This window comes from Myotis brandtii, unplaced genomic scaffold (assembly GCF_000412655.1).
Source record: "Myotis brandtii unplaced genomic scaffold, ASM41265v1 scaffold475, whole genome shotgun sequence".
In the NCBI taxonomy this organism is placed as follows: Eukaryota; Metazoa; Chordata; class Mammalia; order Chiroptera; family Vespertilionidae; genus Myotis; species Myotis brandtii.
Genome location: NW_005368148.1, coordinates 3,671,062 through 3,692,466, shown reverse-complemented (window position 1 = coordinate 3,692,466; position 21,405 = coordinate 3,671,062). Strand labels below are relative to the sequence as shown.

Below are 21,405 nucleotides of genomic sequence, written 5' to 3'. Positions count from 1 at the left end.
CAGCTGCCTGGCTGCCGGCGGCCATCTTGGCTGACAGTTAATTTGCATATCTCCCTGATTAGCCAATGGGAAGGGTAGCGGTCGTACGCCAATTACCATGTTTCTCTTTTATTAGTGTAGATATATATGTGTGTGTGTATGTATATATGATTTCCAAATCACTGTGGCCTCCCCATTTTTTGAAATAAGGACAAACATCTGTATATCTTATCATACATATACATAGACACACATACACATTCATTTAATTGTATTTTACACACTTTTCAAGGTATTCTTTACAATGGCATTTTATGAGATGAGGGTGAACTATCTGAGTAAGAAACTATCTTCACTTCCTATTTGAAATTCAGGGTGATTCCAATATTCCTGGTGCTTTTGCCTGCAGTCTACAAAAGGTGAGCTACAGGCAGAGAATTCAGCTTTCCAGGGGTGATCACATAAGTGTCAGAGCAAGGGTTATGGGTCTAGAATACACTAGTTATCCCCAGGACAGTGCACCTAAAAGAACTGGGTTAAAATGGTGAGGTGTCACGTGTGATAAACTTGGCAATTCAGAAAGAAAAAGAAAAATTTAGAGACTGAGAAACCAAAGTAAATTATTTTCATAAAGAAAAAAATTCCACTGCATTTAAAGACCATTTGAACATTGAGAATTTGAAACTTTCAAAAGTTTGAAGTTGTGTTGTGGTTGTTGTTGTTTTGGCCCATGTGAACACATTCTTTGAGCAAACATTTATTCAGCATTAACTATGCTGGGAATACAAAAATGAATAAGACACAACCCTCATAGCTTTCTCATGAAGGCTTTTAAACATCCAATATCTCTTACCGTATGCAATGCGGTGAGTTAAGTGAAGAGGGATCAGCAACCTTTTATCAAATTCCAGAGAGATTTTTTAAAAATAAAAGAAAAAAATAGGAACATTACATTTTTAATTTAACCAATAGAAAACATTTTGTACTCTTAAAAGAAAAAGTTTATATTCAACTTTCATTTCTCAGGTCTTCCTTTCCTGTACCATGGAAATTTGCTTAGGGGTAGATAGTATTTTTCACTATTGATATAATAGTGAAGTCCCATCTTTTTCTTTTTTAAATTTTTAAAAATTTTACTAAGTTTATTGAACTGACGTTGGTTAATAAAATTCTATAATACATCATCTGTATATTGTATGTGTGTTCACCACTCAAAATCAAATCTCCTTCTGTCACTACATATTTGACTCCCATTATCCTTTACTATCTCCCCTCCCCGCCCCCCACCCCTGCTCTCTGGTAACCACCATACTGTTGTCTGCGTCTGAGTTTTTGTTTGTTTGCCTTGTTTTTTTGTTTGTTGCTTTCAGTTTATAGCCCACATATGAGTAAAATCACATGGTTCTTCACTTTTTTCATCTGACTTATTTCAAGATCCATCCATGTTGTCACTAATGGCAGTATTTCATCTTTTCTTATGGCTGAGTAGTATTCCATTGTATGTATGTACCGCATCTTCTTTATCCAATTATCTATTGAAGTCCCATCTTTTTCAAAGTGCTTGGACTAGTTCCCCATCTATAAATATGCAAACAAATATTTCCATTGGCATCAGCATAAATTCTGACCTCTCCTTCATTTATTTACATTTATCCTTGTTTTCAAAAGCAGACATGATAGATGCCTCGGGGATAAGGTAAGAATGAAATGTTTACAGAGAATCCATACAGCCACATTTACCCTCTAGGTACATGAATTTGAAGGTAGATATTTATTCCACATTTAATTAAGTCTTACCCCCCAAATCCCTATTTTTTACCACATCTTTTATGATTACTGCCTTAATATTTGCACAGAAGAGAGGTTGTGCATGTTTCTGGGTAGTAAGTTTTATACAAGATTTTATTCTGCTTTTAAAAATTATTCATTCACTCACCAAATCCAAACTAAGGTTGTCCAGTGTTACCTGAGCTTACTGATGGGTTTTTAAAGCCAGCCTTTGCTGCCCCACCCACACCCTGTCTTTATGGAAAACACTCCTCAGACTGACAAAGACTTTGCTCTCAGCCACGTCAAGCGCCTTGTCCCAGTGCAGTGGCTCGAAGCATTTTTATTTCATGGACCAGTAAAATCTCTCTACACTGATATAATATTGCTATCATTTTATTCTGCAGTTATGAGTTTAAAAAGCAAAACACAGCTACAAGAATTTAATGAAAAGAACAACCAAAAAAAATATAGTGAAGACATAACTTCAGAGGAAATTTATAAATAGAAGACATTTAGCCCTATAAAAAAGCTCATAATTCTCATTTTTTCTCTTCTTGCCATAGATTGACTTTTGAGAACCACTTCCTTCGAGCTCTGCATAGGGGCTATAAAAGAATAAGTTAACCAAATATTCAATTTCTGCTGTTTATGTTCCATGGCATGGTTTCAGGTTTACACTGGCAGCAGAATAGAGGCAGTGAGGAAATGGATGATTCAGCTCCATACCATCACAGCCTTCCTAGCTATTCACACTGCCAGTGCGGTCGGTACCTCACACGCACAACGGGCAGGGAAATGCCAGTGCAAGGAGATTATTACTCAGAGTTTGCTCCAATCAAGCTAGTGTGCAACTAAGAGACATTAGGATTTAAAGAGTCACCCTCAGACACTGAAATTGATAAAAAATAAATGAATTTCTTAAAAAAAAAAGATGCTGTGTGAGTCTCAAAAGCACAAGCGATGGCTTGGACATCTCCATCTGCTTTCCAAACTCAGGCATACTCAAGACTAATTAAAGTGACCCTTGGGAATGTAATGGAATATTAGAAAGCAGTAAAATTACCTACAGTCTTTTACAACACCTTGGGCTCACTGGCTTTTCAATGTGAATGATCTCAAATGCAGATGAGAAATAGATCAGTATTATGGAGGAATTATATTGGTTTCACACATGTTTGTGTTTTCAAGTGATCAGATTGAGTTTTCTCACCAGCAAAGATAAAGCTTCAGCAAGTATGAAGCTCTTACAAAAAAAAAAAAAAAAAAAAAAAACCCTGAAAATGTCCAGAGATGCCTTCCTTTAGTGAAAATAGCGACTGTCTCAGTGGCCTTAAGAACCTCTGGGTTTTCCATCATGTGAAGTTCATCAGCAAAGGTGCAAGTGCTGATGAAAAAAACCCCACAAAGACATTTCCCCTTTGCTAAAACAACAGATTGATGAAGAAGGCTACATCCTGGATCATATTTTTAATGTAGATCAAAATAGTCTCTTTTAAAAGCAACTGCCCCCAGAACCTACATCTCAAAGGAGGAAATAGGAGCCCCAGGGGTTAGGCTGCAAAGGATGCAGCATGTACTAGTAGCTAGAGGCAGAGGTTGGGAGAATGTTAACTGTGCTCCTCACGCTACCATGATGTTTGTTGTTTTTGTTAATGCTTGGTTCAAAGTTCCCTACGTTTTGAGTCATCTGCCCCAACTCTGTTTATCTCACAAGCCCTGATATTTTTGGTATGCAATTTTGTAGAACTATGGTTGTAGCCAGAATACCTGTATTTTTATTTTCACACAGCAGTAACCGATGTAACCGATGGAGGGGAAGGGCAGTGATCTGGGGAGAGGTTATTAGAAGGTTACTCAGCATCATCTGGAGGAAATGACTCCTGATGTGATCCTAATTCTTTGCATTGACATGACTCTGGTTGGAGAAAGATAATGTATCAGACTATCCTGGCTTAATGGAAAAAAAAAAAAAACCAACAGCAAAGAATACTTAATTCCCTTATTTCTAATTTTGTGTTTGCTCTGCAATCTTCTAACCCAGGATTGGTCTATAGGATTTCTCTCAAGTGCCAACTCCAATTGACTGGTAGTGGCTGCCTGAAGCAATGAAGTGAGGAGGATGCTGAGGCCACTTCTGGGCTCAGTGGGAAAGAATGCCACAATTGATTAGTGATGTCTGTCAGGAGTTGCCGAACGTGTGTCACCCCTCTAATCTATGACACAGTTGAGGAAATTTGCCTACTACAATGAATGGTCTGGGAAGGCAACCAGATTTGGTTCTGGAATCGGTACATTTACCTTTGTAAATGAACAAATTGATCCTCTGATAACCAGTCTATCTCTGTCAGTTTCACCTGAGGTTGCTCATTTGGTTGAACTACAAAAAATGGAAGGTTTGAGCCAGCAATCTAAAGATCTTAGAAATCCTGACACCAAATGCTATTACCAGAAAATGCCCTCCTTGAAGGATCTTACCACTCATTATCTTTTGATTTATTATGTATTGACTATAGAGTACTCATCATACTCCTCCCCTTCCCTTTTTAATACTTGCCATATTTCATCAATTATAAGATGCCACCATCCAGGCGGTATATACCAGGAGACAGCCAGGCTGCTGTTTTTCACACATTCTACTGGTCTGACAGTGGGACCACCACAGAAACCTCTTGATATTTAAATTAATGAATTTTTTTAAAATATTCTTATTGATTGCAGATAGGAAGGGAGAGGGAGAGACAGAAACATCAATGATGAGAGAGAATCATTGATCAGCTGCCTCCTGCACACCCCCGACTAGGGATTGAGCCTACAACCTGGGCATGTGCCCTTGACCGGAATCAAACCAGGGACCCTTCAGACCGCAGGCCGACGCTCTATCCACTGAGCCAAACTGGCTAGGGCGATTAATGAATTCTTTAAGGAGAAAAGAATGTGAATCCCAGTTGCTGCTTGAAAACTTTTCTTTTTTGTGGATGAAAAAGTGCACAATCAGAACTTATGGAACAAGTGTCAGTGGCTCTGAAGAAACCCCCAGAAAGGGCAATTCAGTGGAGCCCTCTTGTGAGAAATGGTGCATTCCCAGGGTTCTGGGCCCCACAGAGGACAGGCTGCGTGAGGGGGAGCGTGGGCACCAAACACACTGAGTTAGAGCATCCCGGGGAAGTCAAACTCTGAATGTGAAGAGGTTTCTGGAAAGGCTTGGCCAATATATTCCTCTTCTGTTTCCTTTTTATGTTTGCAAAAGACCTACATGTAAATAAGTTTAAAAGAACAGTTCTCATAAGTATAAAATACAGCTTTAGATCACATTGACACCATTTGTTTTCCTCTCTTTGGTATGTAAAATATCAGTGCCTCTTCCAATTGATGATGCCTTAGACTCAATGAAACGCAGTGTAATTTACATCCATAACAAGTGAGGAGATGCAGCCTTAAGAACCTGATTTGTTCCTGGATTGTCCAAGATCTCTCTTCAAGTGAATTGCACATCTAGGATTAGAATTTATGAGACCTTAATCCTTGCCTCGCCCACTTGAACATCACTTAGTGCCATATTTCAGAAAGGTTGGATGGCCCACTGGGAGTGGTCAGCGTAAAATACAGCCCTTCTATAGACCAAACCAAGAAGATTGGTCTCTATGGGTAGAGAGGTCTGACAGTCCAAGGGCATGCTTTAGCTGTCGGCATGGGTATGGGAGAAAGAACGCCCACTGTTACGCGTGTCACTGAATTTTTTGCTAATTATCAACTATCATTTTCTGGAAATACCCTGTAGCCTACTTGTCTGCATCCCTCTTTTCATCTTTAAGTTCATTCTCACACAAAAGGAAGTTTTTTTGTGTGTGAACTTTCACAATTAATAATCATGATACAAAAAACTATTAAGTTAAACAATACAAAACTCACAATATTTTACCATTTCTGACCTACAGAATCAGGAAGTTTGTGTGGTTCAGCTTAATGGGTGACATATGAGATTTTCATGTAAAGCAGTTCACAATCAGAGACAAGAAGACAGCCCTCCATTCATCATTATTGAGAGCCTTCTAAGTACAATCTCTCTCCCATTAAAGCTTCTACCAGCTCTGTGGGAGCCTCTGAATAACACTTTCTGTGTAGGTGGTCCCCTGTGAAGACCTTCTTTTGATCAACTGTATATATAATATTCTATGTGGGGTGTTTTTTTTAACTCAATAAACATTTATTGTACACTTAACAAGGGCTGGCCACCAATCTCAGCCTTACATACAAAGATTAGTGCATCACAGTCCCTATGCTTAGGAGCATGCAGTCTAGGAAGGAAGACAGGCACGGACATAATTACAGTGCAAAATAGCAAGTCACATAATGGATATAAATAACATGCTGAAAAGGCACTTACCCTGCCTGGAAGAGCAAGAAGACCTCAAAGCAGGTGACATTTGTATTGGTTCTTAAAGGATGAGCAATTTACTTGGCTAAAAGGAGGGGACAATACAACATCCCCAAGCAGAATGGCTTGTTCAGAGTCACAGAAGAACAAAGAAGGATATGTTTGAAGAGCCTTAGTCTGACTGTAGATGGGACCTGTGAGTGAAGTGGCAAGAGATGAGGCTTGAATGGAGGTAAGCTCTGGTTATGAAAGGCCTGCCCAGGTGGGGCCGAGGAGTTTGCATTTTATTCTGCAGGTGAAGAGAAGTTGGGCTTAAGTAGTTTAGAAATAAAACTTCTTTTCCTGCTTTGAATTTTTATGTTCAGTCCCATCACCACCTGAGTTTATAGACATGTTACATTAGCAACCCCGCAGCATGCTTCCGCAGCATGAGCTTCTGCAGGGAGAGCTCTTTTTATCCAACCTGGATTTCGAAGGGGTTTCAGCCCCGACATCTCTCTTAAACACAGTCATTGAGCTGTGGTTCCTCACTGTGGCCAAAGGCTGCGTTGTTGTGAGAGATTGTGGCTTTGACAATTACGTGCTCCTCCACTGCAGGGCTATCTACTTCACTCGGGTGAAGGAGCTTTGCCAACACACACTTCATGTTTTCATATTTTCCTCATTGGGTAATTGCAAAATGGGTGATTCCACCTAAATGCAGCAAGTTTGATTTCATCCCAAATGCAGACTGGCTAATCAGTAGCCCAGTTTTCCAGTCATGTGATCTGGCCTCTGGCATTTACCACCCATCAGATGAAATTACACAGCACCGATAAATTACCAACTCACGCCTGGGCAGAACTTTCCCCCTTAAACTCCCTCCTCCTTAATACTTGTGTAATGTTTAATAGCGCCATGGCTCATCAATAGAGGGATATCAACTAGAATGTATCAAAACTTGATCACAAATGGAGATTTATATGTGTGTGTATAAATTATACATAGATAGACACACATATGTATATATATATGAATACATATAAATGGGTTATCCCATTTATATGAATTTTCTGAATCCATAAAGCTGTGGCTATCAAATTTTTGTTTTGTTTTAAAAATTATACATAGACACATGTGTATAAACATGTGTTTGTATATATCCATATATCAGTGGTTCTCAACCTTGGCTGCACATTAGAATCACCTGGGAATCTTTTTAAGGCCACAACATTAGTAACAAAGAAACAGAATTTCCGGAGAATGAGGCCCAGAAATCAGGATTTTAAAAAGATTCCCAGGTGATTCTAATGTGCAGCCAAGGTTGAGAACCACTGCCGTATATGAATGTGTTACTTCATTTATATGAATCTTCCAGATGCACAAAACTATGTGACTCTCTAAATAGGTCTAAATTGGTACCAATTCCAACATTGAGGGGGGTCCCCCCAAACCAACAAACAATTCTCAGACACCAGCAGGATATCCAGGAATTCAATTCTGACACATCTACCCAGAGGTAACATCAGATTGCACAGGTTAAGAGTTTAGTCCTACAAGACTAATGATTGAACTCCATCTTCAGCCCCTGTCCCCTCCCTGGAGTTGGGGGGCGGGCTAGTAGGACTGAAAATACCAACCCTCTAATCACAGGGTTGGCTCCACTGGCACCAGCCCCCATCCTTAATTTTTGACTTTCCAAAAGTCACCTCATTAACATAACAAGGGGCAACTTTATCACTCTCAACACTTCAGAAATTCCAAGGGTTTGGGGAGCTGTGAGTCCGGAATAGTGGACAAGACCCGATATATATGGAAAATATATGTTGATCATCTGAATAACCAAATATATATTTCTTGTAAATTATACTATCACACTGTGAAATATACCGTTAGTACTTTGATAGGAGTTGTGGTGAATCTATAGATTGCTTTGAGTAGTAATGGACATTTTATTTTATCTTTTTGTTAATCCTCACCTGAGAATATTATTCCCCTTGATTTTTAGAGAGTTGAAGCGGGGGAGGGACAGAGAAGAACATTGATGTGAGAGAGACACATAGATTGGTTGCCTTCTGTAGGCACCCAGACCTGGGCCAGGGATCAAACCCATCATCCTTCAGTATGTGGGCCGACGCTCTAACCACTGACACCACGATCCAGGGCTAGTATGGACATTTTAAATCTAGTCTTTATGCAAATATTTCCAAAAGTGTTAGAAATGTGAGTTCCAGATTTAGCCTGCACTCTTTGAATTCCTTTTTCTTCACCTCTTAGCTTTCTGTCCTTGGACAAGCAACAATCTTTCTGAGTCTCAACTTTCTCATCTATAAAATGAGAATAAGTGTAACCACCTAATAGGGTTGCTGTGTGAATTCAATGGGGTGTGCATGTAAAGCATTTGGTATCAGTAAACATTCAAGCAGAGCTAACAATGAATACTTTGTGCACATTAGAATTGAATCTTGAATATTGGGACTATTATTGTGAACATTAATGATTACAGGAAAATTAATAAGCTGGCACCCTTGGGGCCTATTAGGAGCCAGAGAGTTATTTGTCCCTTCACTAAATGTCCCTGGACTCTCAGTTGTCACATTCTGAAATTGCTAATTTATATAAAAACCTAACAGTGTTCTTCCTCCCTTAGTGCTTCACTGACAAATCAAATCATCTGACTTGTTAAAATTCCATCCAAAGCAGGAGTATAAAAGCTCTGACCGAGTGCCCGAGTCTGTCCTCTAGTGTCTCTCTTTTAGCCACTCAATGATCTCTTCTGCTGATTTCAAGATTATTGGCTCTGGAATTGCAAATACTATGGCATGATTTCACGTGTAGGTGGAATCTAAAAGAGTCAAGCTCATAGAAACAGAAAGTAGAATGGTGATTGCTAGGAGTTGGTGGGTGGGAAAATGGGGACATGTTGGTCAAAGGGTACAGTTACAGTTATAAGATGACAGTCCTGGAGATCGAATCTGACTATAGTTAACAATACTGTATTGTATACGTGAAATCTGCTAAGATGATAGATCATTAAGTGTGCCACCAAAAAAAAAGTAACTATGTGAGATGATGGATATGCTAATTAGCTTGATTATGGTGATTATTTCACAGTGTCTACGCATATCAAAACATCTAGTTGTGCACCCTAAATATATTCAATTTTTATTTGTCAACTTGATAATCGGTGAATGATTCTGTGACTATAATTTCCTTCTTATAAAAAAAAATCACTGTACTTTCAACTAATTGGGCATATCATGAGATACTAATATTGAAGTTCAATGAACTTCTGATTATCTTATCAAATAATTGAAAATGCAAACATGTAAGGATGTCACTGTAAACACTTGGATGAGGGGGAAGCATAGGGGGTCTTGGTTTTGTTTCCTGTTGCTCCTTTGAGACATCTTGATTTCTCCAGATGGAGAAGCCTTCCCCAGGTGGGTGTTGACAGGATAGCACAACAGAACACAGAATGTCAATTGTAATTACACTCCCCACACTTTTTTCCCCCCAGGTTACAAATGCTGCTGCCAACTCTCCTGGCCAAATGACTCTTCATCTGAAACCTCTCCTTGTGTGTGGAGGGGATGGATTCACTCATTCCAATTTCGATGGCTGCGTTGCTTCTGCCCTGTGTGTTCTGGAAGCTTTAAAGAACCATATTTAGTACCTGTATTCTTTCTTTTAATTTTTCAGTTACAGCTGACACCCAATGTTATGTTAGTTTTAGTTGGACAACATAGTGACTAGACATTTATAGAACTTGTGAAGTCATCATCCCAGTAAGCCTATTTAGTATCTGTATTCTTATCATCTACATGTACTTTAGGTTTTTGTTTTCACAATTTTCAGTTATTGATTGTTTTGTTTTCTGTTTTGTTCAGAGAAATTGCCGGAAAATTGTTCTTCACTTGTCATTTATTCATATGGAGTAAAAAATCAATTTTATAATGTTGATAGTTACAACCGATGCTAGAATAAAAATTTCTTGGATCTTATACCTTTGTCACCTTTCTGAGTTGCCATGACTACCCCTTGATGGAGGAAAAGTAGGGCTAACCAATCCCAAAAAATTTTGTCAAATCAAAGTAACAGTTCATGTTCCCAAACCTTTATTATTCTTTTGAAAGTTTTGCTTCCAAATAAAGAATAATCATTATCACAGGCTCGTTTTTAATCTTCAAGTATGCCCTTGATTCAATATTTTTGCAAAATGCTGAACTTTAAGGTCCCTCCAAACTGTGAATAACAGAGTGTAATTTTCTTTCTCGTTTCTCTCCCAAGTTATTAAATGATCCTGAATTGTAGGTCATAGACGTCCTTGTCTCTAGGATCGCAGTTTGGAGCGCAACTTGACTGACGAAGTAACCTCTCTTCAAATTTTCAGAAAATAACCCGATTCAACTTGACTTTCCAAGTCACACAGTACTTTTTAACCTTAAAAACTCCAATCTTGTTATGACATATAAAACATATTGATCTTTACCTTTTGTTATCTCTTACGGCTGCTGCTGTTTCAGTCTGTGTGATCCAGTATGTGCTGTGGCATTTAGACTGGGTCAAGTTTAATGAATTTAATGCAACCAAAAAAAATGTACTGAACCAGAAAATAGATGCACTTCAAATAGTTCAATATTTGCCAACTTAATGGCTGTCGCATGCTTTAGTGACAACCCAGTGACCTGCTGGCTGAGAGAAATTAATCCCCAGCCTTCCAAATAAGCGACTTGTTGCTAATTTGAAAAGCAAAATGGTGAGTTCTATTTTATGATTTTGAAAGGAAAGAAATTGTTGTGCCCTTTCAAACTAAGAATAGTTCAATGAAAGACTCTTTATCTTGGTAGTAACCCAAAGTTTCACACTTACATGCCCACTAATCATACATACACATGCACAGGCCTGGGCAGAACTTGCTTATGTAGCTACAAAGTGGGCTTTGTGATCCTATGGAATGTGATTACCTGTGTCCTTTTAGCAACCAACTGATGAGAAACAGAAATGCCTCCATGTAGCTAATGACACTTCTTTTTGAAAGCAGAGAAAGAAAAAGGAAAATTAATGTGATCTCTGTATGATGTGATGAAAACATTGAGACTTCTTTCATCATTTGGGCCCATATTTGGTTAACATTGTCTTTATTTTGGCTTTATCCTTAAAACATGGTAGAAAAGTCATTCAAATGTATTAACTACTTTTTTAATATTATTAATATTATTCTGGAGCCATTTGACTGAGAGCATCCTGAAGTTTTAAGAACAAGGTTATATTTGTCTCATGAATGTGTATCCTCCACAGAAGAGAAAAACAAAACAATTTGTAAAGGTGGGATGGGATACATAAGGACAGAACTCTCCTAAGCCATTACTGATGGCTTTCAATATCTATTCATTCTGTGTTTCCCTAATAATTCTGTATGTAGATCATTGTTACTTTGCTATTTTAATCATTTTTAAAACTCGTTTTACATTTAGATCTGTCTCTGATAGGAGCCGGCTAATTCCCTGATGCCCAGATAAGGAAGAAAAAATGTATCAAATGTTTATGTTCTTCGCTTTCATTCACTCCTGTTCCTGCAGAAATGAAATGGATATGGGGTTATCCTGTGCTGGAAGCCATCCCAGCCGGCTGTGAAATTCAGGTGGCCCAGTCACCCTGAGAGACCCAGGGCTAAGGTATCGGCTCCCCTGGGAAAGAGGGGTCAGCACCGTTTGGAACGGTTGCCAAGGTGTATGTATGTCAGCCCCACAGGCCCACACTGCACTACGACATTTCCAAACAAGAACGTTTATTAATCACGCCAGCCAAGGAAAGCTGCTCTGTTTTTGAAAGGAGCATATTCAAGAGAGAAACGACTTGAGCAGTGGGGTGATTTAATACTTGTTATCTGATAAATATAGCCTTTGCCGGGATAAAACTGTATGATGCAGTGTTGAAAAGCTTAATTACCAAACTGTCTATGCTCGTTTTGCTCAGGCAGCAAGGGTGACAAATTATACAGAGGAATAGTATTTTTCACCTTTGGCATTTCTGAAGAGGAGAAGCATGTCTAAAAACACTAAGAAAGCAGTAATAATCCTAGGACAGATGGGAGGGAAAGACACTTCTTTGAGTCACCAAGCCTTCTGTGCAAAATGCCATCATCCCCACTCCCCCCCGGCCCCACCTACCCATTACTATGTTAAGTAAAAAGAACAAAGTCCATTTTACATCTATCTAGTATTTTCTACTCATCCAAGTATGTATAGAATGAGTATATATCCACTTTCCATCCTCCTAACACCCTTGTGAAATATGCAGAGCAAGGAATTCTTATTCACCTTTGACAAATGAGGAAACTGATGCATGCCCTAGCTGGTTTGGCTCAGTGGATAGAATGTCAACCTGTGAACTGAAGGGTCCCGGGTTCGATTCCGGTCAAGGGCACATGCCTGGGTTGCAGGCTTGATCCCCAGTAGGGGGCATGCAGGAGGCAGCCGATCAATGATTCTCTCTCATCATTGATGTTTCTTATCTCTCTCCCTTCTCCCTTTCTTTCTGAAGTCAATACCATATATATAAAAAAGAAACTGAGGCATGGAGATTGGCCAACCAAAATCACATAATGAGATGCCATGACAAGACCCAGGCCTTCTATGACCACTTCTATTTACGCAGCACCACGCTGCTGCCATATGAACTTCATAATTAAATCTGAACTGAAATATTAGTTGGCAATACAGTCAGCACCGTGTGGTCCTGTTATTGATGTTTCATTTCGGAGAGCTAATATTAATCCTGATGTGGTATATGCAGGAGTCTAATATGGAGTAAAGTCTCCACGAGTACTGGCTAAATGATTTATATTCCCCTTATTTTTATTTGCTGGTTTATTTCCTTCTTTGGGGGGTTCTTGCTGTGAGAAATAGCTGCATCACAATGACACTGAATATCAACTGAGCAGTAGTAGGTTAGCTACAGACTACATTCATCCTTTCTTTCTTTGTTTCTTCATTCGTTTTGTTTCATTCTCCTCTGTCATTTCTTTCTCCTCTTTTATTTGTTCTCCTGCTTCTTCCCCTATGCCCAATTCTCCATTCTCCTAAACCTGCAATATAAATGCAATCACATTATGATTCATATCATTTGTTCTATCTTATTTTAATATATCCTTTTTTTTCCCCTAAAATTTTAAAGCAGTTGATTCTGCATTTGATTCAAGTGGCCCGGATAATCATTATTTTGATTTTCAGAAGTGATGCAAGAATTTAAAACTGGCTGTAGATGTCAGGGATCTCCATGCTGATAACCTAAAAAACACATGCAAAGCATGGGGTCAGGCTCTGTGCTAGGCACAGTGGGATACAATCAGCAATCTCCACCTAAAGGGTCTGGTCAGGGGAAGGCAAGTCACATGAAGTGGAAGGCAGGGTCAAGGTTCATGTCGGTATCGTGGCAGGCAGTACATTAGATGCTCTAACTCATGAAGCTGGGGAATCTTCAGAGAAAGGACCCTGTTTCTTTAGGAGAGGGTCCCTGGACAGATGCAGAGGTGCATCTGGCAAACACACACCTCCACACCCAACCTGGGCAGACCTGGCTGACTCCAGGAATCTGAACTTCATAGCAGAACAAATGGGTCTTTTCTGTGGAGAAGGCCCAATGGGACACAGAAAGTGGGAAGAGGAAAAAGCTTCAGCGAACCTCAGACTTGCTCATGCAGGACTGCGCGGCGGTATTCTAGTCTGGAATGTGTTTGTGTTGCAGCCAGTATCATCTGGCCAGGTAAGCCAGGGGAGAATGGAATGGTAATGTGGTCTACGTTTCCTTCTCAACAGATAGCCATTATAGTCCAAGTAAGATTTCATAGCAGAATTCACCAAATGGACCTGCTAAAGAGAAAGACTGTCTAGGAGAGTGTTAATTTACAAGGCATGTAGAACCACAGAATCCTGGAAATCGAAGTTTAGAGGGCTTGGAGACCATTTGACCAGTTCTTAGCCATGTTGGATTTTGAACCCACTTGAGAAGCTGGAGAAAACTATGGATTTTCTCCTAGTAGCAACAATAAAGATAACTATGCATGCACGCACATAGAATTTGCATACCATTTCAGAGACTACTTTTATAAATAAAGTTTTATTGGATCACAGCCTTGACCGTTCATTTGTGTATTGTCAGTGGCTGTTTCTGTACAACCACAGCAAAGATGAGTGTGTCAGAGACCATATGGCCTGCAAAGCCTAAAAAAGTTAACTCTCTGGTGCTTTAATAAAAAAATTTGCTGACTCCTGTTTTAGGAAATTACAAACCCTCCAAAATCTATTTTTAGACACTCAGGAGTCTATGGACCCCAGATTAAGAACCTCTAAATCTTGACCCCATGGCCTTATGTAAATACAGGCTTATCTTAGATCCACACATCTGGGCCATTGTTCCATGATCCTAAGCCCCATTGGAAATCTTTTAAGGCAAGAGTTTAGCTTTGTAGTTAAGAACACATTCTCTGGAGTTAAATAGATCCGTGTGTTACCCAGACTTTGCTCCTCATTGTGTGACCTTGAGACAGACACCTCATCATCTGAAAAAGAGTTGATGGAAGCTACTCATAAGATTGTTGTGAGACTTAAATATACAGAAAACCTTACTGCTGGACACGTAGTAAGCACATAATAAACGATAGCAATGATGGTGATGATGATGAGGGGGAGGGAGGAGGAGGAGGAAGAGTAGAAGCAGATCCTCCCGGTGCCTCCAAAGCCCCTGGGAAGGCCAGTTTCCTCTGCATTTACTTAGGACACTTAGGAAAGCGGATGGTAAGGAGAGTGTGTACATGGACAGCCAACCATGGTGAAACTCGGAAGCTTAATAGCTCTAGGTTTCCTCAAAACCTTCATGAAACAGGGTGGTAGTGTCTCCCTGAGACCAGCCATGAGCCACGTTCTCTTGTCTCGTTGCTTGTCCCGTTGGTTTGCTCTCAGGGGGTCCTTGAAAAGAAACCAGGGTAAGTCATTACCAGGCATTGAGATGGTATAAAATAGAAGCATTCTCTGCAATGAACAGTGTCTTTTCTTTAGCAAGTATGTGTGCCAACTACAAACAATTGCATGCTTGGATTGGTCCTCCTGAAGATTGTTTACAGGCAGACCTTGGAGATATTGAGGGTTTGGTTCCAAACCACTGCAAGAAAGCAAGTACCACAATTCAGCAATTGGTAATTTTTTTGCTGGTGGAGGGTCTTTACCTCCAATTTGTAAAATGCACATCTGTGAAGCACAATAAAGCGAAGGTCAATGAAACAAGGTTTGCCTGTACTTATGCTCTGAAACACTGTGAAAACTTGGACTTAGTTCACACTGTTAACGCGTCAGAGTAAGTATGCCGATTCATTTCCTGTCCTTGGTCTTCATCTCAAAAAGCTCAGCTCCTGGTAATTCCGTGACATCGTGGTGGGTTCCATGCCATCCTGAACCCACCACTTTCTAGACATGTGATGTAGACCAGTTTCTTATGTCTCTCAGCCTCAGCACCCTCATCTGTAAAACCAGCATAATCTTCAATAAGATAGTATAAAGTTAGATAAAAAAGCAGTTTACTATTGGTTTTAGAATTGACACAAATCAATGGAAATAATGGCAATAAAAGCACTTAATGTTATCAAGGAAGCTTTACAAAACCATACATGGATTATAGGGGTAAATATAAGCAAATATATATTCCTCCTAATAAGACAGAGCAAAAATATAGATGAATATTTCAAACTCTCAGAAAATGAAACTACTAGTTTTATGGATTAATTGTGAAAAAATCACTTAAAATAATTTATAGTAAAAGTATAATGCCCTTAATATAGATAAAACTTCTTATAGGTTAAAATTTGTTATTTTATGTTTTTTTAAAAAAATATATTTTTATTGATTTCAGAGAGGAAGGGAGAGAGAGAGAGAAACATCAGTGATGAAAGAGAATCATGGACTGGCTGCCTCCTGCACACCCCACACTGGGGATCGAGCCTGCAACCTGGGCATGTGCCCTGACCGGGAATTGAACCCTGACCTCCTGGTTCATAGGTCAATGCTCAACCACTGAGCCATGCCAGCTGGGGCTGTTATTTTATGTTGTATCATATATATACATTGTTTTTAATTGTGATAACAATTAATTGGCCTATACTGAACAAGAACAGAGTGTATCATATATATACATTGTTTTTAATTGTGATAACATGGTCACATATCTATACTTTGACTTTATATATGTATTTATAAAATATGGCTACGTTCTCTGACTTTATAATTTATAGCATGTTGTATATAGTTGTAATAAATACCCTTGCACATGCCTCTTTTACACTAATGCATCCTAATTTCTCCAAATATGGGCTTTGACCCATAAATGATTTGTAATAGCAATTTAGGGAACCAAGACATTATTTTTGTTGTTGTCTCAATTAAAAAAAAATTCTTTTATTTATTTCAGAGAAGAAGGAAGAGGGAGAGAGAGATAAAAACACCAATGATCAAGCCTATAACCCAAGCATGTGCCCTGACCAGGAATCAAACCATGACCTCCTGGTTTCTAGGTTGACACTCAACCACTGAGCATAACAGCCAGGCTGTTGTTGATTTTTTAATTAAAACAACAGAAAGAAAAAAGAATGAGAAGGCTGACATGTAGTAAGAGTAGCTATTATTTTATAAAACTTTTGTTTCCTTGCCCTGGATCAATGTAAACTGGTTTCATATAGAAAACCACTGCTAGAAATATGATATATAAAATACATTAACCACTCTTGTCTAATCTAGCCCCTATACCCAACAGTTCTCTCTTAATCCAAATCTGGAGGTGCTGAGGCTGGGCACAAAGTTACAGGCTTCAGTTTAAAAAAAAGAGAGAGAGAGAAAGAAGTTAAATGTGATTCTATCTCTATACCATGCATTACAGGCTGTTCTAGGAATCTGCCTCACCGGGCATATCCCTAACGTAATGGCATTTCCTTTTTCTTCTGGGTGAAGCCAGGGCTGCCGTCTCCCACAGATGGCCACGTCTCCATCACAGGTTGCATTGCTCTTTGCTAGACACGGTACAGCACAGTATACTCTCTGTCCACACACCCTGAGGCAGAGATGAAGCATCAGACAGCAAGGACCTCCTGGGGCCGCATGTTTCCATTTGTGAGGATGCTTTTAGAGGGAACAAGAACAGAGGCATAACACCACCAATTTTCCAGGCCAAAGTGCTGGGTATTTGATTTAGGCCCCTCATGTCGTGTCGAAACCATATGCAATCCATAACTTCTGACCCAGATGAGAGATAACAGTCGTCTTAAATCCAAATGAAACAGGATGGGGTGAACAAACCCACATAAAACAAGCTGAGAAGTCCTCTCCGTCTCTCTGGGAATCCAAGAGCCTGCTGAGCTGTCCAGACCAGGGATGGAAGGCTGTGGTTTACTAGTGAGCTGGCTTGGAAGTTTTGCCGTCACTAAGAAGAGAAATCTGCAGGCTAGTTCAGCATAAATGGCGCCCTGGCTGCATTGAGGGTGACCACAGGTGAGTCATAAGCAGTGCAGAAAAGTAGAGATGCACGCTGGATGTCGGAGGAATGCCACTTTTATCTCCGTCTCAAGACGAGTATCTCAGGAGGAACTGAAAGTGGAATTACTCAAACTGAAATCTGCTGACCTCATGCGCACAGTTCCTTCCCTGACCCGAGTCTGGGAAGTGCCACTGGTAAAGCCCCAGAAATGAATTTGCCATCAGAAAGGAACAGAATTAGATACTCTCGGATGCACTCAGTGACATTTCACAGCATTAGATGCCAACCCTCTGCACCTCAAACCAAAGCACTGAACTGCTTGGTTCTGTGCCGTTGTGGGAGGAAGGCCCTCTATCAAAGGCAGGCTCCAGCACCACAAGCCAAAGATAAATAGCAGAGGAAATCATTGAGACCATGACCTCTTGGTGACCCGCTGGAGCTCAATCTTTGCTAGACCTCAGAATATCAAACGGCCACCAGCCTGCCAAGAGCAGTGTATGGAAGAATAGCATGGAAGCCACCTCGGCCTGGCTCTCTAGGAGCTTGAGAAGAGAAATCCCAAAGGAATTTTCGGTTATAGCCCCAAAGCAAGGTCTTGATGTTTAGGTGAAGAAATCCCTTCTGCCCAGTGTTAAGATATCAATATGTGAAAAATGTGGTTTCTCACCAACTAGCAAACAATGAACTAGCAGGATCTTACGGGACCTTCTCCTCCCGGGGGTTTCGGTTATGGAGTCCCACCAGTGAACAGTATGGAGTGATTGCTATAGGCCAGTCTTGTGGAAAGTTCTCAGAGGATGGTCAGCAGAACCAGACTCGTGCTGCTCATGGAGGGAAGCACTGAGCAGATAGAAGCATGGGTTCGCCTTTGACACAGTTCGCCTTTTACAGCACATGAAAGCAACTCCTGGACGCCACTTCCAGTTTAGGGAGCCCCTGAGGCACAAGACAGAAACTGAGGCTGAAGGGGACCAGCATCTAACAAGCAAGGCTTGGCCCCTAAGTTGCCATGGGAGTGTCCGGCCTGAAGACGGAGGCAAACTCAGCTAAATCCTCAAAATAAAAAGTGTGGGGAGAAGCCGGGAGACAAAACCTGACCTTCAGTGTGATCGGTAGGAGATCATGACCACAGGAGAAGTTCAAACAGATCTAATTTGCATCTCTTAGCTATAAGACCAAGGAGTACAAAGATCCATTGATAGAGATGATATAGAGAGAAATACATATGCATATATACAAAGATCGATCACATGCAAGAAGATCAATTCTTCAGACTGAAGCAAGACTCCCCCTTGATTCTTCCAAGGGCTTCTCTTATTTAAGCTACAAATAAGGGGGACTTCTCAGGTCCTTGCTGCCTGATTTTGTAACTTTGTTACCCTGTTGCAGATTCCCCCCAGACAGCCATGACCTCTGTCCTTGACCCACTGTGGGGTGGTCATCCAGACAGAGCATGTAAACCTTGTGACCCCGAGGCCAGGACTTGGTTTGTTGATGGGTGAGAATGATAACTCAGACTTGTCCAATGTTTCTGTACTTTGGTTTTCTGCCACAGCATCTCAAACAGGGACTTAAAGGAGGAAAAAACACACAAAAAACAATAAAATGCTTTCATGCACAGAACCTCAGTTTAGTATACTAATCCTATTTACATATAGAAAACCTGTTCTCAGGAATCCCATTGTAAATACTCCTTTATTCAGAGAACTGTCAATTCATAGCCATTCCTTGAGAATGCTAAGTGAGGGTTTTATGCATGAAAACATTTTGTTCAATCTCATGGTTATTACATAATTTTTTTAAATGGCCAAAGAAGCCTGATAGATTTGATTCACTTGGATTTTGCATTTTATTGCTTGTTCCCCAAATAGGATATGCCTCCTCGAGTTTCACTGATCCTTTAACAGACTCGGGCAATTCATTGATTCCAGCAAGCATTTGTCAATTGTCTCCCTAACAATTGACTACCTTCCAAAGACTTCACTTGGGTTCCCTTCCTTTCCCTATTCTCAGTGCATGTGGTCCGAGGCAGTGCACTATGCCCTGGGCAGTGGGGGAGAAGGGAGATAACATCTAGGCCTGAGTTAATCAGTACTTCACATTGTGTTGGCCACAGCAACATGTTCAGGAGTAAAATAAACATAAAATAAACTTGTTCTATCATATTGAGGTTCGAAAGTCGATGAAAAGCACATCATAAAATAAAGGGTCTCCCTAGTATGTCCTTTGACCACTGCCAAGGATTCATGGAACTTCTCTGCTTATGAACAAATCTTACACTAAAGTTTCTCCCTATAATTATAAGCCCATAAAATTTCATTCCTTTCCCAAGATATTTAAGATCCAAATTTCTCAGACCAGCCCCCGTGGGTGCTCCGTCTTTTCCAAGTGTGCTTCTGAGCCCCTTACAGAGACACTGGATCATGTAGCTCTTCTTAATTTCTACATCTAGATTCTTTGTTCCTCTCTTCCTGCTCCCTTTTTTCATGCCTCCCTTCCATCACTGGCCATCTTTCTAAAAAAATGGATCCAAACCCAAAGTGTGGAGGTCTGACTGTATTGCTCCCAGTGTCTATAATTTGTAGGTTATATTCTCTTGCAGCGGTTCTCAACCTGTGGGTCTCGAACAATGAAAATACATCCTGCATATCAGATATTTACAGTATGATTCATAACAGTAGCAAAATTACAGTTATGAAGTAGCAACGAAAATAATTTTATGGTTGGGGGTCACCACAACACGAGGAACTGTATTAAAGGGTTGCAGCATTAGGAAGGTTGAGAACCATTGGTTAGAGTATGTATTGGTCATGTTTTCCTCCAGGAATCCAACCACTCCTGTGTTTTATAGCATTGCTTCTCTGTCACTTGTTGGGTTTGCAGCAGTGTATCTTGAAACATCTGCCAAACTGCTAGGGTCTTCACTCTGTGGGATTGGTAATGCCTTAAAAGTGGAATGTGCCCTAGCTGATTTGGCTCAGTGGATAGAGCGTCGGCCTGTGGACTGAGGGGTCCCAGGTTCGATTCCAGTCAAGGGCATGTACGTTGGTTGCGGGCACATCCCCAGTGGGAGGTGTGCAGGAGGCGGCTGATTGATGTTTCTCTCTCATCAATGTTTCTAACTCTCTATCCCTCTCCCTTCCTCTCTGTGAAAACTCAATAAAATATATATATTTTTTAAAAAGTTGAATTCATGGCATATCAGTTGGCACTTTGGAAAATAGACACTGAGATCAAATTAGATGTAGAAGGGGAAGTGTCTGTGAAAAATGAAGAGTGCAGGGAGCAGAAGTGGGTATGGAGCGCTTTCCGGTGGTGATGTAGGTCTGACGTCTATGAAAGAAGAGAAGGAAGAAGGAGTAGGTTGGAAGAGCCACAGAGTGCAAGCTCTAGCTCATCTCAGGCTGGTCATTTGAGAGCACAAGAGCAAAGATAGCCTGTTAGAGGAAGAGATGGCTCAGGCAGGAGTGGCCCAGCTCTTGTGCCCCAGTCTGCTCAGTGCAATAACTGACTATCAGCCAACTACCATCCTCACTGCAGGAGTAGAGTACCTCCTGACAGCCACGTATGGCAATGTGGGCATTTTAAAAGTGGAAATCGTTTGGCATATGGTGTGTTTGTGTGTGTGTGTTTATTTTATTGATTTCAGAGAGGAAGGTACAGGGAGAGAGAGAAACATCAATGATGAGAGAGAATCATTGATTGGCTGCCTCCTGCATGCCCCCTACTGGGAATTGAGCCCACAACCTGAGCATGTGCCCTTGACCAGAATCAAACCCGGT

At 40.4% G+C, this 21,405-nt stretch overlaps 1 protein-coding gene across 2 annotated transcripts in view; it reads left to right on the top strand.

The window, feature by feature from the left end:
• The window catches only part of RNLS (renalase, FAD-dependent amine oxidase), a 219,044-nt gene extending 208,937 nt beyond the window's left edge, over positions 1 to 10,107 (top strand). For both annotated transcript variants that reach the window (XM_014547495.1, XM_005875938.2), the window contains one exon: positions 9,624 to 10,107. In XM_014547495.1, the coding sequence (XP_014402981.1) occupies positions 9,624 to 9,776 (153 nt within the window). In that variant the 3' untranslated portion in view covers positions 9,777 to 10,107. The remainder of the gene's footprint in view (positions 1 to 9,623) is intronic.
• The last annotated feature ends 11,298 nt before the right edge of the window (positions 10,108 to 21,405 follow it).